General features: G+C 45.3%; 1 protein-coding gene across 4 annotated transcripts in view; it reads left to right on the plus strand.

The window, feature by feature from the left end:
- Window positions 1–23,915, plus strand: part of LRRK1 (leucine rich repeat kinase 1) — a 73,856-nt gene that overhangs the window by 26,828 nt on the left and 23,113 nt on the right. For 3 of the 4 annotated variants that reach the window (XM_069025871.1, XM_069025870.1, XM_069025872.1), the window contains exons 7-20: window positions 2,136–2,362; window positions 2,866–2,993; window positions 3,130–3,293; window positions 3,741–3,878; window positions 7,469–7,581; window positions 8,683–8,759; window positions 12,065–12,194; window positions 12,729–12,841; window positions 13,694–13,908; window positions 15,886–16,050; window positions 17,960–18,132; window positions 20,082–20,202; window positions 20,431–20,590; window positions 21,192–21,468. In XM_069025871.1, coding sequence (XP_068881972.1) covers window positions 2,136–2,362; window positions 2,866–2,993; window positions 3,130–3,293; window positions 3,741–3,878; window positions 7,469–7,581; window positions 8,683–8,759; window positions 12,065–12,194; window positions 12,729–12,841; window positions 13,694–13,908; window positions 15,886–16,050; window positions 17,960–18,132; window positions 20,082–20,202; window positions 20,431–20,590; window positions 21,192–21,468 — 2,201 coding nt within the window. Of the gene's footprint in view, window positions 1–2,135; window positions 2,363–2,414; window positions 2,492–2,865; window positions 2,994–3,129; window positions 3,294–3,740; window positions 3,879–7,468; window positions 7,582–8,682; window positions 8,760–12,064; window positions 12,195–12,728; window positions 12,842–13,693; window positions 13,909–15,885; window positions 16,051–17,959; window positions 18,133–20,081; window positions 20,203–20,430; window positions 20,591–21,191; window positions 21,469–23,915 lie in introns of those variants that run through there. The other variant, XM_069025873.1, reaches the window with a different exon arrangement.

Raw genomic sequence — 23,915 nt, forward strand, 5'->3', positions numbered from 1 at the left:
GAGCAGTGGGGTTTCTTGCTCCTGCACAATTTCCAGTCCTTTGCCTCAGTGCATCCCCTGACATCGCTGCAGTAGAAGATTTCAATTTGGTCTTCAGGGCTTGTATTGAGAAATTCTTGTCTTGGCAGGAGAGGGGAGTCTACAGAGGTTTTCCTTGGCCTTCTGAAGAGCAGTGAGCTGCCTGCAGTCAGGCCTTGCCCTGAGCTTACATCGTCTGAACTCTGTCCCTGGTTTGAGAACAGAGCTCACCACCAGCCCTAAACAGAGAAGGGCTGGCCTGAGCCCTGAGCTCTTTGAGTTTGGCACCACAGACCTTTGTCATCAAAGAAACAGCTTTTCTGGGAAAATAGTGGAGGTGATTAACTATGAGTTGGGCAGGAAATCCCTTCTCTTTGTGGCACTGCTGTCAGGATTTCTTTCACTTAATTAACGTTTTCACTGCAAAGTCCTGAACCAACCGAACCCCTAAGGTAACTCCACTGACATCAGGTTACTGGTACCAGATGAATTTGGTCCACTGTCCCTAAGTCAGGTAAAGGGGCTTGGCTGGTCCTCCAGTTTGCAGAGACACTGTCAGTCCTTGTCTCTGGTTGGGAAGGAGGACTGAGTGGGAAGGAGAGCTCTAATTGCTGGGATTCAAAAAGCTGCCTTGGATACAGGACACCAACCCTGCAGCGCTGATAGCAGGTACTGGATTTCACAATCTTGTCTGTGGTTTGAGAAGTCATCTGCATTCTACAGGTATCTCCTTATCACATTAAATACCCTAAGGCCATGCCTCTGCATTTTTGAGGGAAATGTACACTGCAATCTAAATACAAAATAGAGATGGGTTATCAGTCTGCAAAGAGGAGCAGCACAGACACAAGGTCCAGCTTGCACCCCCTAAAAGAAGGCTGTAAGGTTGTATTATTACTGCATTGGTTGGTGTACTCAAGGACAAGTACTTTTTTCCTAAGCCCAGGGATTTGTGGTACATGTTACAGGTAAGAAAAGTACAGAAAACTGCATACTGAATTTAAAGCAGGCGTTTCTAAGCAGGAAGCTGTTAAATATGCAGACTTGGCAAATCTAGCGGTAAAGCAGGGTATGTTTGGTGTGAGAGTGAAAGCTTTGCAGTGCAGCTCCCATTGGGTGCTGTGTATTTTCCAGTAGCAGTGGAGACTGCTTAATTTGATTTCTTGTTGCTGCTGGCTCGCTGTGGTTTATAGGGGTGCCTTGTGGCATTGCAGTGGATGTAGCTTTAAATGAACAGCTGGTGCTCTCTGCCTTGGTTTCCCCAGTGACACAATGGGCATAATATTTCCATTCATATTTACAGGGCTGTCCTGAGGCATCACAAGTGAAGGTTTGAAAAGCACAGTGTCTACACCAAGTACAACTACTGTCAGTATCTAAAAAGTGCATCTGTTTGTACTTACCCTTTGTTCCATTCTCCTAAACATTTGAACCGTCTGATCTACAATGACCAGTTCCGAGTCTCAAATTAGCATTTGAGATAGGCCTTTGTTTCCCTTTTCTTTTTCTCCCTTCCCCAAAAACATTCCTTTTAATTCTAAATTTGGGGTTAAAAGTCGTAAGAGCTAAATCCTGGGCATTGGAAAGCAAATTAAATTTGCAGTCGGGTTCTTGCTGCCTCCTGGTGGAGAATTTAGCATCATTCCATTGAGGCTGTTTTGGGCAGAATTACGTCAAAACAACCAAGTTTATGGAAACATTTTGGGAATATAATTTTTAAAATGTGCATTTCAGGACAAGGATTGGAATGCAATGAGGTGATCTTGAAAATGAAGCCTTGGGTTGTTTCCTTGCATTGGTGATCACTATATGTTCACATTTTCTTCTGTCCAAGCTGGACCCTGAATAAATGTGGACTAGTGAAGAAGTCCAGGTCTCCTGCTTGAGCTTGCTCATGGTCTTTGGAGTGAGATCATGGAGCAGATACAGCAGGGGCTGCTGATATCCAGGCATGATTTCATCTCTGAGTCAGTTTAATTCCTAGAAGCAGATTGGAAAGTGAGCAAAATGTTTATGGTCTGTGCTCTGCTCTGCCAGATTCCCAGTGGTGTAGCACAGGCTGAGAGCAACTGGGATTTCACTAATGCAGTTTTCTCTTCTCTCTTTGACATCTGCAGGCTTTGTGTGTGAACTGGTCAAACCTCAAACTGCCCTGGGTGGATCTAGACTGGCTGATCGATATCTCCTGTCAGATAACTGAGCTTGATCTCTCTGCCAACTGCCTGGTGTCCCTTCCATCTGTGATCCCATGGGGCCTGATAAACCTCCGGAAGCTCAGCCTGGCTGACAATCAGCTGACAGAGTTACCCAGTGTGCAGTCTTCTGATGAGATCATTTGTACAAGGTGCATGCACTACACAAAGCTGAGCCTGCAGGGAGAGCAGGCTCAAACCAGTCCCTGGGCTTGAGGGGGGCTGTGTAAGGGGAGAGCCCATTGCAGGAGCTGCTTGCTCTGTTTTCTGTCTGCTGCAAGGTTTGACTTAGGATTTGCCCCTCTGCGTTCTCAGCGTTTCCAAGTTTGTTGTCAGGACAGTTGTGGGGACTTTTATTCCTGTATGTTGCCTCTGCTTTTCTCCAACTCTTATGAGCCCCATTCCTCTAAGCTGGCTCAGAGTGACATTTACTGGCTGATACCAATGATTTGATCTGCTCTCTGTCCAGACCACCTCTCTCTGCTCCCTGGAAGAGTTAATTTTCTAATTAGGGTTTTATACTTTGTCTTGTAAGGCACATTTCAGCTGCTTTCATTCAGAACTAAAGCTGTCCGGGTAAAACAGAGGTCTGTGGCAACAGGAAGCTTTGCTAGTGTTCTACTGATGCCTGACTGAGATTTTTCTGTACTCACAGGTTACTTGAGGTCGACGTATCCAGCAACAGGCTCTCCACTCTCCCTACTGGATTCCTACATCTTAAAAGCCTTAAAAAACTCATCGCTTCCAAAAACTATATGGAGAAGTTATTTGATGAGGAAAACAGTACGTACAGTCCAGTGTTTGGCTTACCTTTCAAGGCTGAGCTGTAGGGAAGAACCCAAAAATGTTAAAATGATGGCTTAAATGGCTTAAAAGCTTCCATGCTTATACCAAGTCCACAATGTTTCATGTTTTCTAGCAACTAATTGGATTGGTTTAAGGAAGCTGCAGGAGTTTGATGTCTCTGACAACAGGTTGGTGGAACTTCCAACGGTTTTTCTATACTGCTTCAAGTCCCTAAACATACTGAATGTTTCCAGAAATCAGCTGAAAGTGTTTCCAGATCCCTGGGCCTGCCCCCTGGTAAGTTGAACTGCTCTGGCGAAGTCAGAGGCTGAAAAAGCTGTTGAAACAATGCAAAAAAATTGACTGTGATGCTTAAAAAGTTGTCAGATGCTTAAAAGGCTGTTGTGTTTCTGTAGCAGTGCCCCTGCCAAATTTGGTTTGTGGATTTCAGATCCAGTCTTTCTGAGAAGTGTTTGTGTATGGTTGAAAAGCAAATGGGGGTGGGTGATTTTCAAAATAATTTTTGGAATACTTTTTGCCCACCAAGGAATTTGACCAGCAATTGAGTGCATCTCTTTAGCAAGCTCTGTGTCTGCATGCCTAATAATTTATCTAGATCAAGATATCTAAAGAGACCACCTAGAATTAATTTATTAAAGCTTTTGACATGTGACAGCTGATCTACCACATTATTTGAAGAGATGATTACTACTCTCTAAGTGTGGGGGTTTTAATGTTTTCCAGAAATGTTGTAAGGCATCTAGAAATGCACTGGAATTCCTACCTGATGCATTGACTGTTTTCTGGAAAAATCACCTGAGAGAAGTGGATTTTTCTGAGAACTTACTAAAAGAAGTTCCAGCAGGACTCTTCCAGCTTGAAGTAAGTGTCATTTCTTCACAGTTCTCACATTATTTTTCCTAATACTGACTCAGACCTCGAACTGGCTGCCCGGTTAAGGTAGGAGCCTAAGTGCTGGTTTGAACTGGTGCAATTTCACTGAGCCCCTGAGCAGGCTGTCACCCCCTAAATCACCACATTCAGGCCCTCATCCAGTGAGATATGATATCTAGTTTCTGACACAGGTCTTCTGAGAACTCTCTGGCTGGCTGTGGTTTGCAGAATTTGGGAGCACAGTTTGGAAGATAAGCCCTGCATTGTAGCTTCAGGCTCCAGCCATTGAAATGTTGATGTACTCAAGTACACTCACAAATAGTTGTGTTTTTTCTTAAAAAAACACACACCAGTCTTGTGTAATTATGAGTTAGTCTTCCTGTTCTGAAAATAGCACATATGAATGCCCTAAACATGCTACTTGGGACCTCTGTAATCTTAAAGGTTGTAGATTGAATAATTCTTTCCTGTGGACACCACAGATCCATGGTTTCATGTCAAAATTCTTCAGAATTTCTGCTTTCACATGCTGTTGACATGAAACAAAGCAGAACTTGGGGTTTCCTCCAAGCTTCCCTGCAAGATTGTGAAACTCAGGGTCGTGGAGAAAGAAACAGAGGTGAATTTGTGCAGAAGTTCCATGCTTTTCCCTGCTGGCCTCTGCAGGAAGGATGCAGAAGTGATGGTTCATATCCATGTCCAGCCCTGATCTCAGGATCTGCTGCAAAGGTGCCTTTTGCTCCTGTTGTAACAAGAGGGTTGAACTCCCTCAGCTCTTTCCAGTGATCCCTGCACATTTGGCTTTGCTGTCCGGTGGCCATTTGTTTCCAGTTGGCATTTCTCCTGAAACAGAGTGAATCCTATGGACTATTGTCTCTGAAACTTGGTTTTTCTGAATGCATTGAGAATCATCCCAGGGGGTGGGAGCCACCATGACAGATATTAAACACTAGATGGTGCTTCCAGGGCACAGTTCTTGGGTGCTGCTGCTCAGGGATTGCTGAGGGGTGCAAAGGCACCAGGATGGGGGAGACCTCAGTGCAGTCTTTGCTGATGTTTTCAAAGTTAGTGAGCCGTGGCTGCCCTAGTGTCAGTTCCTATCCATATCTCTTCAGCATTATATTCATAAAAGAAATAAATATCAAGCCTTTTCAGTGCCCCAAGGGCCAAAGTGTGGTGAGCAAGTAGGTGGTGAAACCCCATGCCTAGAGGAGCCTGGTTGCAGTTTGTGTTGGTGAACAGGGCTGTGCTCGTGCTCCAGCTCTCTCCAAAAGCAGATGTGGGAAAGGGGAGAAATGGGCAGTAACATGTTCCTACAGATAATGTATTATTTTTATGTAGGAACAGCAATGAACTCTCTTCTCCCTGGGAAAAGCAGACAACAGAGGAGGCCTGTGACTTGAAAGCACATCTCATGGGACAGTCATTTATCACTGTAGTTGCAGTGTAGTTTATCACTGGCCTTTGCATGTTTTGCAAGGAATCTCAAGACTGGGAGCAGCTCAGTCCTTAATACCATGTGTACTCCAGAAATGTGTTGTTAAGAGAAACAGAAACCTCCTCAGCTTTCCTGGCTCTTGCCTTCTAAAGAAACCAACCAAGCCATGTCTTAGTTCTCTAGACTAGTTTGCCTCTCCCTAGTTTGCTTCTCCTGAAGACACCTGGCCCCCTCTAGGTGGGATAATTTGGGTAACACTCTGGTCAGCTTTTCCTCTTCACAAGCTGGCCGAGGCACCTTAATCTGGATGCTGCAGTCCCTTCCCTCAGGTGTCATCTCACACCCTTTTGCATGCTGTGGCATCAGGTTTGAAGGAAGTTTGTCTGCCACTGCAGTTGTGTCCCTTCTGGAGGCCCCCATTCTCACCCTGAAAGGCAGTAAAAATGGAGAAATTAGAGAGAAGAGGCAATTTAAAAGGACTAGAGATCTCCAGAATTTCAGTCATGAAGAACCACAGCCAGCTGACAGTCACTAATTCTCCCCCAGGCACAGAAGCTATTGGAGAGAAGCTCCCCAGGCTCTCAGCTCCCTGGAGAGTGGCCTTGGTCAGCGTTTGGGGGTAATAGAGACACAGTGACTGAAAGTGAACACCCCAGTTAGACCCCACGGGACACAGTTTGTGCTAAGTCTGGCACGTGCAGCCTCCCTTGCCTCCCACCCCCTGCCCAGGGCTGTTTTGGGGAGAAGTCTGAGGCATTGTCCTTGCACGGCCCCATGCTGACACTTGGAGGGAGCCCCACACCAGGAGCCAAGGGTAGGCTGGGCCGTCCTTCCAGGGGAGCATGACTGATGGTAAAAGCATTGGCTGTCAGGATTCAGCTTTCCAGCCCTTTCTCCAGTCCTCACTCTGTCCGCAGTTTTGTATTCCCTTCAGCTTCCCCAAATCCCAGCAAAGCCCGGTGCTGCCCCTCTCCATCACTAGAGGGAGCGTTTTGCACGATGATTCCCATTCCAGCAACTGCTGGTTGTCCATCCCTTGTGTCACGTGGACACACCTCATATTTTTCCAATCTGAAAAAAGGCCAACAAACTGGCTTCGTGAGACACTGTTAATCCGGCTCGATGTAAAGGGGCATAAACCTTTTATATTGTCTGGAGCACATAAAACATTTAACATACTTGACACTGAAGTCTCTGCTGGTAAAACATGATTTCCATGGGATATAATTCATTAATATTGCTGTACTTCTGGCAGGAGATAATTCAGCTGACATTCTGCTTATCTCAGTTTTTCATGGAGGGGGACTTGCTGAATAAACCTGGTTGGAAACTCTACAGACAACACTGCTTTTCAGTGGAAAATTGGATTTTCAGCCAAATGAAAATTATAGTTTGAGCCTTGACATTATTAAGGGCAGATGGAAGAGCATAAACTTTACAAATCTGAATGGGAACTGCATTTTTTTTCTTTTATATTTCAGTTAAATTTAAAGGAGATCTTATGTTTAACTTGGTATTTCCAGCTGAGTCCTATCCGTGTGGTGTTAACTGTATGGTATCAATCAGCTTCACTTGTTTTTAAAAGTCCTGTCTCTGGTGGGAGGGGGGAAAAAAAGGAGATGTGTAACTTGTATAAATCTTGGAAAGTGAATGTAAATCCTGTCCATTTTAATAGAGATGACATAAAAAAAGCAATCAAAACTTTTCCTTGTGTGAAGTAGTTCATATTTTGCACATTGATTTTGTGCATGTACAGCAGGTGTAAATCTGACACCAGCTTATACAAACGCACACACACACATATATATATCTAATCCATACGTGGCATCCTGTGTTGGTAAATCAGACTGTTCTTTTCCATTTGGAAAGGTTTCCTCACTAAAAAGTAAAATGTCCTCTTGCATGGGCTGTTTCCAACTGCATCTGTCAGCAAGTGGAGCAATAATCTCCCCAGAGTGGTGCTGCTCCGTGCAGAACTTGCTGGGGACAGGGAGGAAATGTTTGCATGCTGGGCAGCACGGACAGGATGTTCTGGTGAATAAGATGTACTTTCTTCGTGTTTCTGTTATTTAATAGCCACGCTAAAAAAGCTCTTTCTGTGTGTTTGGTGCTCTCTAACTCCAGGCTATTCCTCTCCTAGGCTTTGGTGTCCCTGAAGCTGCTGGGAAATCAGTTAGTTACGTTGCCTTCGCAGGATAAGTGGAATTGCAAACAACTTAAGTCGCTGGATCTTTCAAAAAACCAGCTTGGGAAGTAAGTGTTTCTTTCAAGTTTTGGCCAAGAAAACAAAAGCTGAAGAAATAATAGCAAACCCAAGTGTAACACAAAGGGTGTCAGGAGAGAATTAATCACCTGCATAGAAGGCATTGATGCCCACATACCATGTCCCCAAGTATATTGTGTCTGTGACAGTGATGAATTATCCTTTGCTGATTCTTTGGGCATTTAGCACACTGTATCATTTATTAAGTGGATAGATTATTGATAATGACAGTTTAATTTCAGAGCATGTAGGAATTTCTTCAGCCCAGTGTGTGGTTCATCACTACAAATACAAGTTTGTGGGGAGCATATCTTAACCATAAACCATCTGGCTGGACTGCAGTTACTAGTTAGTGTGGGAGTATTGTTTTGGAAAAAATGAAAAGTCTTTGTTTTTTAAATGGAAGTATAACCAGCTGCAAGCTCATAGAGATTTCCAACCTAAAGGATTCTATGATTCTAAGACTGACATTAATAAGGTCATCCAATGGAAGAGTGATGTTCTTCTGTTTAGAAATTCCAGTAAGGATGTTTAACATAGAGAGTTAAAGGTCCTTTAGTATCTCCAAAACTGCACTGAAGTGTGTCATGCTGATATCTTCTCATTTGGGTGCCTGTCCAACACAGTTTTTGGAGTCCTTAGGAGTTTCTGTGTCAGTTGCAAAAGACACATCACCACTTTTTGAATGTCCCAGTGCATTTCCAGAGTCATGCTGATGGGTCATCTTGTCCGAAACTCCCTGGGGAGGTTGGGCAGTGGCAGCAGGTCGGTTCTCCAGTGCTTCTTGTGAAGCTCCTTCAATTTGCTGTTTGACAACCACTTAACCCTGACACCCATAAAGCTGGGGGTCAAGTGCTCCCGCCCTGGGAGCAGGGAGCACTGCCTTGAGGAGCTCTGCTGATTTGCCAGGAGAAAACCACTGGGCTGGACAAGTGCTGGTGGAGTCTGATTGCACAGCGGGTTTCAATCCCCTCTCTCCAGAGCAGGTGGGATCCTGTGAGAGCTGTGAGCAGGGCCAGGCTCTGCCCCGTGTAGCTCAGCATCTTTCCAAGGTCTTTTCCCCACATGTCCCTGTTTTGTTTGGCCCACAGGAGCGATGAGGGATTTAAAACGAAGCGGATCCCCTTTTTCACCACCAAGAACAGAGTGCGGGGTGGCCCGGAGGCAGGTAAGGCACACAGCGAGTACTGGGAACGCCAGGTGAGCTGGGAAGCAGCAGGAATCTGCAGTTTGGCTGGAGGGAAAGCAGAGTAGATTCCTCTGCAATTTAAAGTGCAACTGCATTTCATTAAGAGGAAATATGTTTAGATAAAATGTTTCTGAAGAAATGATGCAGCTGGTTGGTACTACCAATATATAAAGATGGAAGAGGACTGAAACCTGTTTCTTTTGCTCTTTCATGAAGGTTATGCCTTTTAGCCAGAGTACTAAGTGGTATGTTGAAGGGAAATTAACCCAAAATTATCCTTGTGGCTCTTAGGATTGTTTCTGTTGTTGACTTTGTAAATGGCACATTTTTCCCCTGCCTGTGATTTGTACCCTTAGTTTGGGGCAGAGTTGATGAGATGCACGTGAAATCCCAGAGAGAACAAAGGGATATCTGAAGATATTGCACCGCTTCCTGCTCTCTGTGGGATTCATCTGCATTTGTTTTCTTTGTTGTTTTATTTTAAAGCACTTGGGGAGTTTTGTCATTCTGGCTGCCTGCAGAATGCCTGGCTCTAAACATTCCTTGCCAGTCACAGAGTGGGATAGAGCTGGCGTCGTCCTGACGCACATCTGAGCAGCCCTTGACTGCTCGTGGGAGGAAGAGGCCCTCCTGCAGCAAATCCTTCCCTCGGTTCCCCTGAAAATTGTGCCTGAGGTGAAATTGATAAATGAACCATCTACAGCCATAGCTGTAGGTTAGGGCTGGAGATTGTCACCTTCAGTCAGCAACTGTGAGAGGCAGAGGCTCTACCTGGACCTCTGGGCAAGGCTGATCCTGCCTCGTTTTCCTGTCCATGGAAGTAGAGGCTGCTGTGCTGAGTAAGGTGTGGGTGCCCCCCGCGGGGGAGAAGAGGTTGGTCTGTGCTGTTTCACCAGCCGGAAATGGAAATAAAAATGCTGCAACATTGTTGGAATAGGGAACAACTGGAAAAGGAGTCTGAGCCTTGTGAATCTGTGGAGTCTGACACACCCTCAAAGCTTTGCTGTGAAATGCTACAGCAGCATTTCCCAAACGGGAGAGAAGGGCAGGAGCCAGCAGGCAAGGGCAGCTAAAACCAGCTCTAAAAGGGAATTGCTGTCCTAGTGGAAATCTCTACATGCTGCAAGCCCAGCATAACCCCCTGCAGAAAGCAGGAGATGATGGGCTCTGCATCAGTAACATTTGAACAACCGTGGCACGTTACACCCTGGTGCAACCTGGAGCTGCCTCAGGTGGCTTAAGATAGCAGGGGGGCACAGAGTAGCCCACCTGGCTGGTGCCACAGTGTAGCAGCCGTGGAGACAGAGCAAAGCCAGCTCATCCTTTTCTCTCTGTTCCTCTGCCAAGTATAACTTGGTGAGACGAGAGGATGTGGCCAAGAATTTAAACGTCAAGAGAAAACAGAAGCTGGAGTACATCAGATGCTCACAGAAGTCTCCTGGTGAGGTGGGGGTGGACAGGTTTTCATATGATTTACCAACAAAGCTGTTTACTTAAGTCTAGATTATTTAAAGAGAATAATTTATGGATGCTCACTATACTTGATTGATAAGTCTCAGAATAACTCCTTGCACATGCATGTGGTGTTGGTAGCGTTTATTCATCCAAAAATATATTTTCAAGATGGGATTTGTTTTAATTTTTCTACAGTTCTTTAAAAGAAAATTTGAGCTGAAGCCAGAGAAATCATAAATAACTCATGAATAAATAATTACAATTCATAAACACCTCAAGCTTGCTTCCAATATAGTACACTCCTTTCCACCTGGGACTCTTCGGTGAATTCAGAGTATTGCTGCTATTTTAGGTGTTTGCTCCTACATGTCCAAGAGGGATTAAATCTGTCTCTGCCTAGGGTACCTACTGAAAGAGCAACAATGCAAAGTTTAAGTCCAGCAATGAGCCAGAAAGGAAGTGAATTGCATCCATGAATAAGCCTGCTGTTCTCCTAAAATAATCCCGAAGATGATTTTTTTATTTGAAAACTCAAAGGCGGACTGTGACACTGCCCACACCAGACAGTGCTGTCACGTATATGAAACACCCTTGCAGACAGTGGAGCTCTATCTTATGCCTTTTCTGATCACAGCTCAGGCTGGAAGTGCTGCTAATATTAGAACTGGGGATTTTTCTCCTGAGAAAACCTCTTCCATTTTCCTTTTTTTTTTTTTTTCCCTCTTTTTGCCTAAGTCTAGTTACAGTTCCTCAAGTCTTCTCTGTAGGGGAAGAAGATCTTAGTGGAAGTGGAATAGTCCCATCCCTGAGGAAGGGAGAGTCTTGCATCTCAGGGAGTTGCTTTGATTGACCATGGAGGCAGCAGATGGTGCTGGTTATACTTTCCTAATCAGACTCAAAATCTCCCTGAATTTCCTTCATTTCAGGATGCTCCTTGGTAGATAAATGTGACATCCTTAATACAGCAACACAATCCATGGCAGCTTTTTGTCCTGCTATCCCAGGAGTCATCTGTGGGGTGAAATGATGTTCTTTGGAACCTGCTGAGTTTCCCTTTGCTTGAACTTCTCCAGCAGCAGCAACTCAGCCATGCAGTTGATGCTGTTACTGCTTCGGTTGCTCCCAAGATACACAAGATGCTCCTCAGGCATGGAGGAAGTGCCCTGAGTCCTTCTGTCTAAAACAAAACAGAGGACCAAACACCAGCATGTTTTAGAGACAGCATAGATCAGTCTGTCAGCTGCAGTTTGGGTTTCCTTCTCTGTTGTTACTGACTTTGATCCGCCATAAATTACTGCAGGATGCAACGTGGGGGTCTGAACATAAATTCTGACTGGCTTCTGGCTTTTCTCAGGCAATATGGGAAAAACATGCCGAGAACCAGTTGTGCCCTGGGTGTGCCCTTTCCAGTGCCATGTTCAGAACCAGGTGTGCCCATGGGATGCTCTCTCAATGCCAGCTGTTAGGCTGCAATAGGGGCAGTTCATAAGGTATTATCATGTACTCAACAGCAAGAGATAAGGTGCCACTCGTCCCCTGATGTTTAGTTGTTTTGGCAGGCTTGGAGTTCCTCCCTCAGCACCCCATAAGTCCTGGACACTGTTGCCTTCCAACACTGTGGTTTTAGGACATTGAGATGTGAACATTGATGTTTGATTGTCACTGAAGGCCATTTGCTTTTCTGCTCTTGCTCGGTGGTGGTCCCTGCCAATGGACATGACCTCATGTCATGCCTGCAAAGTCCAGGTGAAACTCTTGGTTCAGAGCCTTGATGCCTGTTTTGTAGGGTATTTTTTTAAAGGTGCAATTTGTTTCCTGTCTCGTTACAGGTCCTTTTTTGGAGTTTCCAGCATTTCTGAGTGATTCTCTGGAGGTTCTTTATCTGAATGACAATCAGCTGGACTCTGTCCCGCAGTCCGTTTGCCTCCTGAAAAGTTTAACAGAGCTTTATTTAGGAAAGTAAGTCCATGTCCTGGAAAAACTTTGCAGTGTTATTTCCATGTTGTTTTAGTGACCAGTCTTCTGTGGAGCCCCACCCCAGATGTCCAGTGCTTTTGAAGTCGTAAAGATGGAAATAGTCAGCCCCTTGTTAGAACTATGCCCATGGTTTGCTTTAGATAAAGAGGGGGCTGGTCTTTTGAATTAGGGAAGATGATCTACTGCTTTAAACACAGGCCTGGGAATCTAATGTGCCTCTAGTTCATTCTGGCTTTTTGCTGTCAGTTTCTGTAGTGTTACATTCAATAACTCATCATTTTTGCCTTTATTTCCTCAACTATCCAGCAAAGATGATTACATTTGTCTGCCTCAGAGGATAAATTGAGGTTATACATCACTTTTAGGATGGAAATTGCTATTAAAGTGCTGAGTAGTCTTATTAAAATGTTAATGGAAGATTTCTGCAAGGATAGAATAGCGTAATCTGAGAGTCCATGAGAGCAGCTACTTACACACAAAGCCTGGTTGTTGGTAGATTTATTTGTTTTTGTACAGTAACCCTGGTATCCGAGAGCTTCCTCCAGAACTTGGACAGCTGGCTAATCTCTGGCAGCTGGATATCGAGGAACTAAATATCAGTAACGTTCCTGCAGAGATCAGAAAAGAGGGTAAGGCTGATGCTGTGTATTCTTTATTAAATTGAATGAACATACAATAAAATCTTTTCCTTTTAATGGTCAAGAGCAGGAGCAGACAGTGTGTGCTCAAACCCTCACTGGGGTTAACTGGAATTGCACAGGGAAACCTCCTACTTGTATTTACGAATTTGCTAATCAGCGCTAAGATCTGGCTGTATGATCAATTTAAGACAGATCACAGTTTGAAATGATGACTTATAAATGCAGTATTTCAATTGCAGTGTGCATAAATTCTGTGGCTTGCTTCCTGAATGTGTATATTTTAGGATATTTAGGTTGTCTCTCTAAAGACTGAGATGTTTAGGATCAGCAGCCACGGTCCCATTGAAGTGACTTTATTGTGAGCTGCTAGGTTTTTGGATCTATTACAATGCTGTCTTCTTTTTTTTTGTGCGTTTTAATCAGAAAATCCTGTGGGAACAAAGTAATTAGGAATTATTCCTGCTCCAGCAGTATACTGTTGAAGCCTCAATCTAACTTTAACTGGAAACATAAAAGTAGAAGGAAAAACCGAGTATTTTCCAATACTAAATTAGTATTTTATGTTTCCTTTCAGCTTCTGAAGCATAGGAACCCCAGCATTTGTTTCTCCTTACAGTGCTCCATTGTGGAGCCTTAGAGCAGTGACCTTTTCCTGGGGTCTCTGTCTCAGGTTTGTCTGCTGGAGGTTTCTTTGTTTATTCTCTGGGTTGTCTCAGCCCACAGCAAAACTGCAGGGGAAGCATGAATTCAGCTGATGTGTCTGCAGCAGTGGGTTTTGTGCTGTCCCTGAGAGTGTTTGTGGCTGCAGTCCCCAGCTCCAGCCCGTTCTCTCCCCCACAGGCCCCAAGACAGTGCTGGCGTATTTACGAGCGCAGCTGCGGCGGGCAGAGAAGTGCAAGCTGATGAAGATGATCATCATCGGCCCTCCCCGGCAGGGCAAGTCCACACTGGTGGAGATCCTGCAGACAGGGAAGGTGCCCCAGATGATGCACAGCGATGCTACCATCCGGACAACAAAATGGGAGCTCCCCAAGCCTGTGGGGCACAAGGCAAAGGTGAAAAGCACTCGGAAATCCTCAGCCCCAGTAGGATGTTGGAGCCTTGCAGGGTCCATTTGGGCTGAAATTGTCCTTTTACAAAGAGCAGTTTCCATTACCTCACAAGTGATGTGGTTTTAGACCCATTGCAATTCTGTTTCTTTTTCAGTTGGGACTAGAGGGAAGTTCTGTTTTGCTGACTAACTGTATTCTGAAGAGAGCTCTGTGTGGCTGCTAAAATTCTGGCTCTCCCACCTTGAGTGGATACTAATTTTGAGAGACTGCTTTAAATCAGCTTCTCTACAGCAGATTGTCCTTTCATTTGGGACATCAGTACCTAAAGCTGGACTTCCTTCATTTCAGAACTGTCCTAGGTGGGGAATGTGGGTGGAAGTTGGGGTGCCTGACCTCTGGTGTGATCCAGGGATGTCTAAGGCATGTCTTAAACATCCAAATCTCAGATGACTCGTTCATGGAATGTGTCATACTGAAATCATTTGGAGAGCACTGATTTAATCCAAGCATTTGTAGGTGGCTCTGTCCACTGCCTGCAGAGTAGTCCAGGGATTAGAGGATGCAGAATTGGTCCTGAGGTCTTGTCAGAGCTGAGGGGATGCAAACTCATGACTCCTCCTTTCCAGATGAGAGCCATGACCACCAGACTGTTTTGGAAGGGAGAAAGGAGCCTGCTGAGTTCACAGCAAAGAGTGCCAGGCCAAAGACAGAAAGAAAACATCAACACAGACTGACTCCTTGAAGGGAGGACTGGTGGTAGAAGGGATTTGTGCATTTTGTGTTGAGGAGCAGCTGAATAAAATAAAAGTGTAGACAGCACCAGAGACCTGGAGTTGGGATCAAGACACTGAACGGGCTTTTATCCCTATCTCAGTCTGTCTGTCCACACACACACTCCCAGCTGAAGGTCTTTTGGGTGAACAAAGCAGTCCTTGTTCTGGTTAGGGCTTGGTTTCAACAATATGGAAGTTCTTCCAGCTGTTTTTGGGAGACTTCACGCGGATTGCACAGGATCAGAGCCCTGCTGAGATACTGAGCTCCTGGCTGAACTCTCATAGGGTAACTTTCATGTGGGATCAGTTGGTTCCTGGCCCCAGACCCCTAAACAGAGCCCACTGGGTGTTATGTGATGCTCTGAGGATGGTGGCTGGAGCAGGGTTTGGTTTTGTGCGCAGTCTCAGGGTTTTTGACTCTCCAGGGCTGAGGGATTTAGGGACAGAGCTTCCCGGGTATGCAGGCACTTCCTGCTGCAACTGGGAGCCTGAATGCCATTTAAGCAGAGAGCTAGGCTCCCTCTTAGTGCTGTCATAGGGCTGCACAGAGCAATGGATGCAGGGGTACTGGGGAGAAAGCCAGAGCTGGAGAGGCCTCCATTTAAGCATTCCCCCAGATATCAGTGAGTCTGATTCACAGCAACTGTGGTTCTTGCCCATCTCTGGCATGGCACAGACATCAGAAGCCTGGGAGCAACGTGTAGGAGGTGTTTATGAAAGGCCTGAGAAGCTTCCCATCTCTCAGCATCTCTCTTGTGCTTGGCTCAGCTCAGTCTGAGCTCAGTGGAAGTGATTTCAGCAGGGGTTTCCTGTTCCCCACAGCAGTGGCAGATAAGCAGCTTCAATGGTCCTGTCGAGTGTGGCACAGACAAGGATGAAACAGTTTCTATTCCAGATGCAGTGAAATACAGGGCTCAGAATGAGACCCTTGTTTGTACTGGAGAATCCACAGCATTAACTGGAGTTTTACCAGCATCAAGGGCACCTCTATCGTTTTAGCAGCAAGTAATTAGTCTTGATTTCCTGTGGGGAAGTGGTAGCCATGCTTAACAATTGCTTGTTGATTTATCTTTCCTGGAGGCACAATTAGGACATTGAACCCCTTCTTGTGTCATACATTATGCAGGCGTAGGTTTATACTTCAGCTATTATCTCCCAGTGATTTACTGCCACGGTTTGATTTGAACACTTCTCTTTGTCTAAGTAGGTTGATTCAGTGGAGTTCAATGTCTGGGATATCGGAGGCCCAGCAAGCATGTCTACAGTCAATCAGTGTTTCTTCACAGACAAAGCATTGTACATAGTGGTCTGGAACTTGGCACTGGGGGAAGAAGCTGTGGCAAACTTACAGTTCTGGTTGCTGAACATTGAGGTAAGAAGTCACTGGTGGGCTCTGGGATATCTATTTATCAAGTAGTAGCTCAGCACGCAGATATGTAATATTGCAGATCCTTTTTGCTCTGCTTTTGAAAGCTCCCCAAGCTATGAATTTTGCACAGCATTTGGAATTCATTTTCCATTACGCTGTAGGCGTATCGCTATATTTAATGGTTTAAATTTATCATTTGCTTTGTTCTCCCTCACACACAGCAGAGAATGAAACAAAAGCTGATTTATAAACCCTTGCTAAGTAAGGCTGAACATACTTATTTTGGAATTAGTGTTTGACCACACTGTGCTCCAAGGGGGGTTTAAAGCATTTTCTTTCTTGTGTGGGTTAGACACACATTAGTCTTGAGGTTATATTTTTAACACTTTAGATTCAGGTAAGCTAGAGAGTATTTCCAAAACAGCAATCATTTAGACTCCAAGCTGCAGTGAATTCATTGCTGTGGATTGATTTTTGTAATACTATGTTCATAATTGTTTGTTTATTATTTGATAATTGTCTTAACATTAAATGCACAAAAATGGGTGCCTCTCAAAAAGCAAACATCTTGTCTATATCAAAGTATTAATGGTCAGCAGCAATCAAAAAGCCAAAGTAGGTAGCAAAGCTGAAAGGAAAATTATTATATTTCAAAAATGTGTGATGTGTCCTTAATACATCCCAGCAAGCACATAGTAGCATCAGGAAAAATGCAGAGAAATATGATCATGATGGTTAAAAGTAGGGAAAAATGAAAAGGGCTGTATGTAGACATGATGGGGAAAGGAGAAAACCACAAGAGAGTCTTGTTCATGGTCTTTTACCATAGAATTGGGAGAGAACAAATGAAATTGTAGCTTTGAAGCAAACAATGGGAAGTATCTTAAACACACTGGATGGCTAACCTGTGGAATTTCATGGAAATACAATGTGCTGGGGGTACCAGAAATTGGAAGGACAGACTGGTGAATGAAAACTCTATCAGGTGCTGTTAACTCTGAGATACTGCCTCGTGCTGAGGAAGTCGGTGAGCTGCAGGCTGCTGAGTACTGGGAGAATGCACCAGGGAACATCTCTCCATCCTACCCTGTGCCTGTGCTCTCCATGAGCCTCCAGGGAGCAGCATACTGGGACCTTGGTGTGGATTGGTGCAGCCACCACTCCTGGGTCTGCCTGGGGTTGTTTGGTGTCACTCAGGTTGGGAGATTTCAGTGGGCATCCTCAGAGGGAAATGGGTTGCCTGCAAAGAAGGATATATTTCTGCCTCTGAATATTCTTCTGTGGTCAAACTCATTTGGATGGGCAAATGATCCCTGCTTAAGCCTGTGCAATTTGGCAGCATGTTCCCTGAGATCTGGATACATTCCAGGGTCATAATACAATCATGGAAGGGTTGGAAGAAACCATGAGATCATCTAATCCATTCCTTTGCTCTGATTCAGGATTAAGTAGATTTAGACTTTTCTAGAAGTTTATCTCACCTCTCCATATACCTCCAGTGAAAAAGTTTGTGTGACTTCCCCAGGTGTCCATTCCAGGCTGTGACTAGCCTTTTTCAGAATAGCAGAACTCCTGGCTGCAGGTTAAGTTAACTTTGGGCAGACATGGTTCCCTTTATTTCACTAACTCACAGCAACTCCCTTTGTGTTAAACCCTGATGTAAAAACCCAAAGTGACAGTTTCCTGCTCTGCAGTAGCAGCAGATGATTAAGCCATGCTCTGCAGAACTTCTGTAATACCCAGATCACTTGTAGCTGTTGTCAAGCAGCCGTGACAGGTTGCCTCTACTTTATAAATATATATATATTCCATTTTATTAATATATGTGACTCCCTCCTCTTAAATATTATACTTTTCACATGTCCTCTCTGATGTAATCTGGATAAGATCACTGTCAGTGTTTCTCTTGCAGGCCAAGGCTCCGAACTCAGTGGTGTTGGTGGTAGGAACACACCTTGATTTGATTGAAACAAAATTCCGTGTGGAGAGGATAGCAACTCTGAGGGCATATGTCCTGGCTCTGTGTCGGTCTCCCTCTGGATCCAGAGCAACTGGCTTCCCAGATATCACCTTCAAGCACCTGCAGTAAGTACTTGTGCCTTTGTGAAGTTCAGTCACTCTTTATTTTATGACACTTTTAACAATTTTGAGATACTTGATCTCCTTGGCAACGGAACCAATTTAGAGACTCGTCAGCATTGCATTTCATCTATTTTTGACTGAGATAATGTATTATAATGAGAGAGAAGGTCAGTGTTGCTCAGGGGGCTGATGATGAGTCTGAGAGCTGGAAGCTACAAAGTCATGACCTTGACCAGCCTGTTTACTGCTCCCCCTTCACTCAGGTTTCTCACTGTTTATTGGTGACACATTAGTCTCAAGGGGAGAAGGTGCAGATTGACTGATTAATGCTGCAGAGCGTGAGAGTGTGACTGTCACACGGTGGATGCCAGGGGATTTGTTGAGGGGAGGCTGTGGGTGGTACCTGATGTGGGAACACAGCTCACGTGGCACTGTCGGCTGGGCAAGGAGGGGTCAGTCCCCTGTGCCCCGGGCAGTCCAAACCTGTGCCATCCATCTCCAACTGTCACAACAGAGGGCTGGTACTGCCTGGGAGATGGGTGTCACTCAGGCCACGCGGTCTGACACTGCTCCAAGAGAATGCCTTGGGGAGAAGAGGCTCCTCCTGCTGGGAGTGAAGCGTCTGTGAGTCAGGGGGTGAACGTGGATGCAGCAGGCTGGCACCAGACAACATGAAAATGCCTCTGCCTGGGGCAAGAGCAGGTGGCAGCTGGCAAGTGAGGAAGGGCACTGTGATGTCCCCAGCACTTCCCATCTGCTGCCTGGCAAAGGCATCAGCCGACCTCCCACGTACCACTCTGCAGGCATTGTCAGGCATCCCAGCCTGTGCCAGGCATCCCAGCTGGCTCTTCCCCCGTTAGGAGGAACACCAGAGACACACTGTGAGGCTCAAAGACTCACCATGAGAAGAAGAAAACTTTGTGTTTATGTCACCTCAAGCCTCTTTTCCCATCGTAACATGACCTCAATCATTCTTTCTCAAGGGGACTTTCTTTCAGCCTGACACGCATCCTGTACTATTCTCTGTGCCTTCCTTTCCCCTTGCATTTCTCCCCAGCCTGATTTCATGCCTCCTCCTTCCTGTGCCTCTCCACACCCTGTCATCCACCTGGAATATATGTGATATTAAGCTCTGGGGCTGGAGGTGTGTGAGGAGTGTGAAATCCTTGTGTGGTGACCCCGGGTGCTTCTATTACTGGTCAGGATCTTCCAGCATCCCAGTGAGTCGCACACTTCCCGGTGCCATGGAGGGCTGAGGTTTAAGATAAAGCATATTTCATTAGAGAAGGATTTTCTGTCTGCCATGGGAACATGTGTAGGATCAGTTAGAAAGACACTGTTGGGGAAAGTGGAATAGAACTGTTCTTATCCAGCCCACAAAAAGACTAAAACTAGTGGGAGTTGGAGAGCAGGTTTTTAGCTGTTAAAGAGATAATGAAGGCCAGCTTTTAGGATCTAAGCATCAATTCCCTAATTGCAGGATCCAGCTGAGGAAGGACCAGAATAAGGGTGGGAAAAGGTGTCTGGTAGTCATCATCCTACCTCTTTGATCTAGGGCAGGGAGAACTGGACTTTTCTCCAGAGGCTGCTGGGGCACAGAATTTTCCTTCTCCCTGCAGCCCCTTTCAGGATGTGTGTGGCTCTGGAGGGACAGAGGGGGATGACTTTGGTCAGTCTGCCAAGGACATCCCCAGACATCACAGTGCACAGGGGACAGCAGTGCAGTGAGTGAAGCAGGCAGAGCAGGGGTTGGACTAATACAGATGTGGCCTAATACATCTTTTCCAGGCGACTCCGTGTTTTCTCCAAAGCTAAAAATATCCACTGACAGCCTTCCTCCCATTCAGCTGACACAGGAAATTTAAAGTCAGTGATAAGAGAAAGTGACCCTGGAAAGGAAGCCAGTGTGCTGATAAGGTCTGATAATCTTCACCTTTGCATGACTTTTGCAGTGAGCTCTCATGTAAGACTCTGGAAGGCCTTGAGGGACTGCGGCAGCTGATTTTTCATGTCACTTGCAACATGAAGGATGTCGGCAGCTCAATTTGCTCCCAGAAACTTGCAGGGAGATTGGTGAGAACTGGACTTTCTTGGTGATCCTTACCAAAGCAGGGCTTTTGTGGGGCTTGGGAGGTGAACTTTAGGAGTTATTGTTGATGCAGGAGGCATGTGAATATTTAAGATGGCAATCTGGTTTTGGGAAAAGACAGCATTATAAGATCCCTGTGAAGGGGAGATGGCAGCCAGTTCATCCCTTGCTGGCTGATACTGATCCTGCTGGTTTCCTCACATGGCTTGCAGATACCAAGGAGTTACCTTAGCCTTCAAGAAGCTGTCCTTGCAGAACAACATAGAAGAAGTCAAAATGATGATGTACAGTATTTAACAGACAGACAAATAGAACTGATGATCGAGCAAACGCCTGGAAATGACATCAAAGACTATGAGGACTTGCAAACTGGTAGGTCAGAGCAGACCAGTAATTTCTTGGAAATTAATATGTATGTCCAATTGAAATATTTCACAAATAGTAAATACAAAGTACACCAGTTAGAGCTCACTTTGGAAATTGTTAAGATATAAAATTAGTAATGGGACTTTGGGGACAGGACTGGGAAGTTTCTAGGATGGTTTGAGGTTACTGATTTCTTTTTTTTTTTTTTTTAACAAGCTCTGTTTCATTTCTGCTCTGTGTAGAGTGAGAGTTGCCATAGTTTCAAGTCTGGCTTCTCTGTAGGGCCCCAGTCTTGTGATCTTTACGGAGGCCTTGCTCCGCAGGAGGCAGGGGAGAGCCCTTTCCTGTGAGGATGGCAGGAGGAGGGTGAAGGGGAGGTGTCGTGGGGACAGAAATACTGGCTGTGAAGAAGTGAGATGTGGGTTTTACAAGTGGAGTGTCAGATAGCAGCACTCCTCAGATAGATGTTACTCTCTTGACTTGGCTGCGTGCTGGCTGTATCTGGAATGCATAAAACTGCACAAACTGCCTCATAGTCTTACGCTTCTGCACTGTGGTTTCCTAATGCTGGTCTATTGCTAATCCCCAATTCTTTATTTTTTTGCAGCCATTAATTTTCTCATAGAAACAGGGACACTACTGCACTTCCCAGACACGAGCCACGGCCTGAGGAACCTCTACTTCCTTGACCCCGTCTGGCTCTCAGAGTGTCTACAGAGGATTTTCAACATCAAGAGCTCCAAGTCTGTAGCTAAGAATGGAGTCATCAGAGCAGAGGACCTCAGGATGCTGCTGGTTGGGACAGGCTTCACCGAGCAGACCGAAGAGCAGTACTTCCAGTTCTTGGCCAAATTTGAGATCGCCCTGCCTGTGGCTAATAACAGGTATGTTGATAATTACAGAGGCTTAGTCAGACTGGAGAAAAATGGCCATTTAGTCAGTGGATATTAACAGGCTTTGCCTGTCTAAGTGGTTGTCTTGACAGGGTTCTTGTGCTGAGAAGATATCTGAGAGTGTTCAGCAGTGTCATGGAAGGCACCCATCCATTTGAGCTGTATTTCCTGAATTGAGTATCCTCTGGGCCAGAGCAGCCCGTGTGAAAGCTTTCCCAGAGCAGTCTTTGTCCACTGGGTGCATTGAGGCTGGTGACAGGCTCAGCCACCAGCCCTGAGGGGCAGTGACACTGCCGGGGATGTGGCCACGAGCAGGTGGAAGCTGTAAGGGCTCAGCCGGCGCAGCTGCAGCCGGGAGAGGATGTGAGGCCACGGCTGCCAGGCCTGAAATATAGATGGGCTGGAGTCATCTGTTCCCAGTGAAAGATCCTCACTTGAGTGTGGCAGAAAACTTCAGATAATCAATAATTGTGTCAGCCCTGAAAGTAACAGCATTTTATTCCTGGTGAAATCAGGAAAGTGTAGCTGCAGCAGCAACGTGATTTGCTTGATTTTTAACCTCAGTAGGTGTTGATCAGTAGTTTTCCTAGGAATGGTCTAAGAAACCTCATTCTCTTTAAATGTTAATGAGTCCTCCTCCCCTCTGCCCCCCGATTCCTTTTCCTCTGGGCAGAGTTCCCTGCGATTTTTCTCTCTCCCATCTGCTTGGCGACAGCCTGTTGTTGGGCTAGCGGTGGGACTAGAGCTGTATTGCACTTTTGATGTGGCATTTGCATTTCACTTCCTTGCCCTTGCAGGACAGCGCGGCTGCATCGCCCTGAGCCTCTCGGGAGCTCTGAATGCCAGCACAAGTGCAGCATTCTCTGTGCTGTCATTATGCCTGTCACTTATCCAGTCCCGGATGCCAACAAATTTTCTCAGGCTTAACACAGATAAAGCAGCAATGTTTCTGCTTAGTCCAAAATGCCTTTTGGACTCCTTGTCACTATCTGCCATTTTTCTCCAAGGCAATTACATTGTCTGTGCCTCGGGAACAAGGAAACTGCTTTTTCATGGCCTGCCCAATGTTTTTCTGAGCGATCCAAGCCACATTAGCAGAATATTCTTCCCACTGATGGGCTGTAGCTATAGCAGGTTGGATTAATTTAATGTACTAGCCAGACACAGAGCAGTTATTTGTTACTGTGCTGCTGCAATTATTGTCTAGATTGCCAGATAGGGTTTCTGTGCAGTCAGTAGAGAAAGCAGCTGCCAGTTTCTGTTCTGAAAGGGTGGATGGGGGCATGTTTCACATATTTTCAAAATTTGCATTGGCTGTTGTTCAAGAGCCTCGAATCACCATCTGTGTTATAATCCACTAGATAGTTGTGGCCCAGAAGGGCCTCACTGGCCCTTCCTACTCTCCTAGACCCTTTCTTGGATGTGCTGAGGAAAATTTATTGGCTGCCTGATCATGCATCCACTACTTTTATAGAGCAAGAAGTTTTAGTTTGTTGCACTCCTTTTGTGCCTAAGGTGCATGTAACTTAACTGTGTTCTGCTTCTTAAAATACAGTTAAAAGCATGACCATTCTTATTGCAATTTATAATTGAAATTATTGCCAGTTTTACATTCCAAAGATGTTTCATGGAACAGATAATTTGATCATGTAATATGTCATCACGTGTGACATATGGAGAGAGCTGTTCTCTAATGATGGCTGGTTTTTTTGAGCTGATATTTCAGGTTTTACAGAATGCTGCAGCTGCTGGAGAGAAAACGTGAGAGGCTTTAAAGCACTGGATTCTGACCCAGCATTAGTTCTGGTTGTGTCTAGTCCCTGCCAGTGTTATTTTGGTCAGGTCTCTTGGCCACGTGCCTTGTTGCTGTCATTGTGCCCGTCAATGATGAGCCCCAGATGCCGACACATTTTCTCAGGCTCAACACTGATAAAACAGCAGTGTGTCTGCTTATAAGCAAATAACATTTTAGATTGTACAGGCGTCCTGGGATGTGTTTGGTACAGAAGAATATCACTGACAAAAGATTTACTGGCAAGTATTGAAAGCCATAAGCTCATGGTTTTCAAAACAGTTCCAGTGTTCCAGGAGGTTTAACTTCCCAAATACTAAAGATCAGGACAAATGAATATTCTGGGCTTACTGGGAGATCTGAAAATAATTTTAAAACATTGTGGTCCCCTACTCCAGCATAACTGTGTTGCTGCTGACTGGTCAGGCACAGATAACATCAAGTCTCCTTCACACTTGGGCAAAGTACTAATAATCTGATTGCAGGGGAATCTGAGCTAAAAAAGTGATTTCTCTGCTGGCAACAGCCTGGCAATGTGAGCTCTTGCTTTAGGGGTTTGTTAGGGATGTGGCAGGAATCCATCAGCCACAGGATAGAGTAGCAGGAATCCCTGTCATGCTGACCCATGAGGTGTTCTCGTTCTGGA

The sequence above is a fragment of the Aphelocoma coerulescens genome, chromosome 10 (assembly GCF_041296385.1).
Source record: "Aphelocoma coerulescens isolate FSJ_1873_10779 chromosome 10, UR_Acoe_1.0, whole genome shotgun sequence".
Taxonomy (NCBI): Eukaryota; Metazoa; Chordata; class Aves; order Passeriformes; family Corvidae; genus Aphelocoma; species Aphelocoma coerulescens.